This window comes from Phyllobates terribilis, unplaced genomic scaffold (assembly GCF_046119375.1).
Source record: "Phyllobates terribilis strain yellow unplaced genomic scaffold, ASM4611937v1 Scaffold_5__5_contigs__length_657084704, whole genome shotgun sequence".
NCBI lineage: Eukaryota > Metazoa > Chordata > Amphibia > Anura > Dendrobatidae > Phyllobates > Phyllobates terribilis.
Window position 1 is genome coordinate 9,108,698 of NW_027362765.1, and position 4,663 is coordinate 9,113,360.

The window sequence follows — 4,663 nt, forward strand, 5'->3', positions numbered from 1 at the left end:
TGCTCTTTTCTGCAGACCCAAGCAACCAGTGTCACCAAATCTCCACACTTTTGAATTCCTACCTTTGAATATCATCCAGCAGTCTAGTAGGTATCACCTCTCTTCAATTTGTATATATACTTGCTCTATACTATGATGTTGTATCCGCATTAATGGGGTTTGATGAAATATTATGCACTTTTGACAGCATGTTTATTGTTCAGGTTAAACAAGAGATATTATCATGTTATTGCACAATGATCCATTTGTATATGCTTTTTTATTATTATTCTTTTATTTATTGTTTTGTTCTTTGTGCTATTTCCAATAGTTCTTGATTAAGGTCAGATCGACCGAAACGTTTACTTTAGTTTTTGGACTGCATTAAAAAAATGTTTTCTATAAGAACCATTGAGTGCCGAGGTTATTCTCAATGTCCATTCCAGTGTCAGAGAATTAGGTGAGAATTAATGTTATGGAAGATGAGTCTATGAGAAACGTATTCAGCTGCAGACTCCAAGGAAGAAACTGCTTGTTGTCTGTGGCCTAAAATATATAGGTTTTATTACTAGATGTAAAGAAAAAACTAAATACTGTAAAATAATAAATCTCCTCATATGTTTCCCCTTATTATCTCCAGTAATTGTATTATTACACAGGATATTTCTGATGTTCTATCAACTTATCTTCTTCTCATTCAGGTCTCTACAATATCAGATCCTCTCAGTGAAGATCTTCTATATAAGAGAATTTTCCTGATTTATCCATCAAAGATGGATATGGACAGAGACAAGATGGCGGAGAGGATATTACACCTCACCCTAGAAATCCTCTTCCGGCTTACTGGAGAGGTGAGAGATTCTGATGACATCACAATTAATTATTTTTATCTATGGGAATAACAGATGGACAGAACTGGAGAGGTGAGGACTCTGGAAATGTCTGGAGTGAGATTTATTAATGTGTCTCTCCATAACCAGAGATTAATCACGGGGCCTCCACCTCACCCCCTGATACATGAGGACATCAATGACCAGAAGATCCTAGAACTCACCTACAAGATGATTGAGCTGCTGACTGGAGAGGTGACATTGCTGGGAATGCTGGGACATTATACAGTAATGCTATGAAGGGATCGGGGGGATGACGGTATCATTGTATGTGTCAGGTTCCTATAAGGTGTCAGGATGTCACTGTCTATTTCTCCATGGAGGAGTGTGAGTATTTAGAAGGACACAAAGATCTGTACAAGGACATCATGATGGAGGTTCCCCAGCCCCTCACATCTCCAGGTAATAGACAGGACTAAATACACACGGCCTATAATTATCTGTATGTAAAGAATGAATTCAGTCCCTGTATGTGTTTCCTCCAGATCTTTCCAGTAAGAGGACAACACCAGAGAGATGTTCCCGTCCTCTTCTTCCACAGGACTGTAAACAAGAAGATCCCAATGTTCCTCAGGATCATCAGGTAGATGGAGAGAAGGTGTCATGAGATCTCCCTTATGATGTGTAGACTGCTGTAAAGGTTTTGTATTCAGTCTTGTTTTATCCACCATTATTAGGTTTTATATTTGTGTAATGAGAACGGTGGAGATGGCAGGATTAGAGCTGATCATAGATGTGACTTCTCCATCTGTCTGTGACTTTTATATTTGTTTCAGGGTGAAGATGTAACCCGTATTAATACTACAGAGACATATGTGAGGGGTGATGAGCGGTGTAAAGAGGAGATTCCTACATATGACTACCCAGGTGAGTAGTAACCACTAAATACAGAGAAGTCACAGATTCTTCTCAGTCATCGGCTGTGGCTGCTTTATCTGTGATGTAGTCTGGCCGTATCACAATCGTGTGATCACCATTTTGCCTCTAGACCACAACATTCTCCTCCGTCCGAAAATGTTCAGATTACTTTGGGAAATTGTGAAAGCCCTTTTCTATAGAACTTACCACCTGGAGGATCCACCTACCCCCTGGGATTAGGAGATGCTGACCGTTACCTGCCCAGGTCTGTAAACTACAAAGCCAAATGACAGCGTACGTAGAATGTGCTGACAAGTGAGAAAATCACTTGAAGAGAAATATAATGATGGGTCTGTAAGAGAAAGCGGAGGGTAATGATGCTGTTGGCTTCCTAGATCCCGGATATCTCATTGTATGAATCCACCTTCTCTCCCTTCTGTGCTGCTGAATGTGCACATATGGTCCCTACAAGACCAGGTCCAGTCTTTCTGGCCAAACTTCGCTTTTTTGATCAACAACATTAAATGTGCAGTGAGGCCAAGTGTGAATTTCTCTACAATAACAGCAGAGTTTCCCTTTATCCTGACTTTTCAGTTTCTTTTAAAACCAACTAACTTCAAACAGGATTGTGATAAACTATACAGAAAACATTACACCTGTGCCATGATATATCTCTAAGCTGTGCGTGGCTGATGGCTGTAATATACATTTATTCACGCCTGCAGGAGATGTGTTGGCTCGAGCCCCGGTTTCATGGATTCACTCCACGTCATAAATTCCATTATGTTTTCAATCCTAAGAAATTCAGATTACTGCACAATCTCTCCTGAAATGGGGGCACTAATACTTTCTCTACTCTCCTGGTCAGAACTCATAGTAGCTCCAATGGTCCACCATAAATGAGTGTGACTCCGGTTTAGTGTTGGATTTCTCCCCTCATACATACGTTGTTGTTGGGGATGTTACATGTTTTTATATTCTTTCTTTTTTTACAAGTTCATTCTGTGTGATAGTTTCATTGTGGTGGGATCTGCCTCACTTATGTGACTCTGTAACTCCCTTGTAGTCTTTCAAAAAGATCTCCATTGCCTCTTCCAAATGCCCAAGATCTAAATTTAAGACACACAGCTCTGCAGTATTATAAAAAAGTTCACTTTAAATGTCTAATATTTCTTCTTGAAACTCATCTGACAGAAAATATTGATTCTTATCATAGTTTAGATTCCCAAGAGCCACCGAGCCCCATACTCTAATTACCCCAGAGAGGTTTCACCACTAGTTAATCATTTTTCTCTGATGAAGACTGTTGAGTTTGATCGTTTCAGTAGATGTGTTATTGTCTATACTCACAGTTTTTGACTTCAGTAGTTAGTGCCCAAAATATTCTGATTTAACCCCTTCCTGCTGCCAGTTTTCTGTTCCTAATCAGGGCCCATTTTTCAAATCTGATGTGTGTCACTTTATGTGGTGATAACTCTGGAATTCTTCACAAAGGATAATAGGAAACAAATGGACCTTACAAATTATTTTCCAACTTCTCTTGAATCTGACAATACCCTATATACGGTTGTACACTACAATCTGGGCACATGGCAGGTTAAGAAGGGAAGGAGCGCCATTTAACTATTAGGAATGCAGATTTTTCTGGAATAGTTCGCAGACACAATGTATTGGGGGCACTGGTCATGGTCACCTGAAAGCTCAAAACATGGCCACCACGAACAGGCTTGTCTTATCTACCCCGTTTACAGATTTCACAAATTACTTTGCTCATCACCCTTTAACCCCTCTACATGGATCTGGACTTACACAGAGACCCCTAAGCTTGGGCCACGGTGTTACCTGCTATTCTGTGGAGTGAGATGGGAAGAACAGTCAGGTAGCCGGGTCAGAGCCAGGAGGGCAGAGAAAATACAAAATCAGAAGACACAAGAGTAGTCAGTAAACGGGCCGGGGTCACAACAGGAAACAAATACACAAGCCGGGAGCTGAGCACAGAGGACTGAACCAGAGGAGAACAAGGCTGGATCTGGCAGATACTGGCAATATGCTTCCAGCTTTAGTAGGGTGTGGTGTTCTCCAAATGGCTGAAGCAGGGAGCAGATTACTCCAGCTGGACAGCACACACCCATACTGCCAGACTGGATGGTACTACTGGTCTCAGCAACCCTAATCTTAGTGGCTGGACAGAGCCTGTACCTTTTACTCCATATTTGGGAGGCAGAATGAACAAACAGTTGAACACCACGCTCCACTGCTTCATCCTATGAGGTTTTCTATTAGTTAGTCATTGTCTTGGTGAATAAGTGAATTTTTTTTATATAACTTGCCTTTTTTACAGACAATTTAAGTAGAAATGTTCAAAACATAAAATTCAAGGATTTTTTATTAAAAAATAATAATTGGTTTTCTTCTTGGCAGATGTCTGTACCAGGAGATCAGAGGGACACCTGACATCTTCAATTTTCAAATCAGATAATTTTCAGATCCCACAGGATACAATTGAAATGAATGCCATTTCTCCAGATATACCATCATCCCTTCACAGCCAAGATCTGTCATCTGATCCTTTGAAACAGGTCCCGTCTTCTGATTTATTACCGACTCCTAAGGAAAATCAAAGTCACAAAATAAGTATTAAAAAACAAACTGCTCCTAAAGCAAAGAAGCCATTTTCACATTCAGAATATAGAAATAGTTTTCCTCTCAAAAAGTCTTTTCTTAAACTTCAAAAAATTCACACAGCGAAGAATAGATTTTCTTGCTCCAAGTGTGGGAGATGTTTTAATCAGAAATCAAGTCTTGTTAGGCACCAGAGAACTCACACAGGGGAGAAGCCATTTTCCTGTTCAGAATGCGGAAAATGTTTTAGAGAAATCAACTCTTATCAAACATCAGAGAACTCGCACAGGGGAGAAGCCTTTTTCATGTTCAGA

General features: G+C 40.1%; 1 protein-coding gene across 1 annotated transcript; it reads left to right on the forward strand.

Annotated features, from left to right (window-relative positions):
- Positions 1-684: 684 nt before the first annotated feature.
- LOC141270863 (gastrula zinc finger protein XlCGF53.1-like) lies at positions 685-1,155 on the forward strand. The gene is made up of 2 exons (XM_073680959.1): positions 685-830; positions 960-1,155. Exons 1-2 carry the CDS (start codon positions 753-755, stop codon positions 1,107-1,109), a joined length of 228 nt encoding a protein of 75 aa, XP_073537060.1. The 5' UTR covers positions 685-752; the 3' UTR covers positions 1,110-1,155.
- The last annotated feature ends 3,508 nt before the right edge of the window (positions 1,156-4,663 follow it).

What these genes read in the sequence shown, in the direction of transcription:
- LOC141270863 (XM_073680959.1), top strand. Translation starts at nt 753, where the DNA reads ATGGATATGGACAGAGACAAGATGGCGGAGAGGATATTACACCTCACC. An exon ending in TCTTCCGGCTTACTGGAGAG is followed by an intron (nt 831 to 959) that starts GTGAGAGATTCT and finishes CTCCATAACCAG; the next exon opens with AGATTAATCACGGGGCCTCC.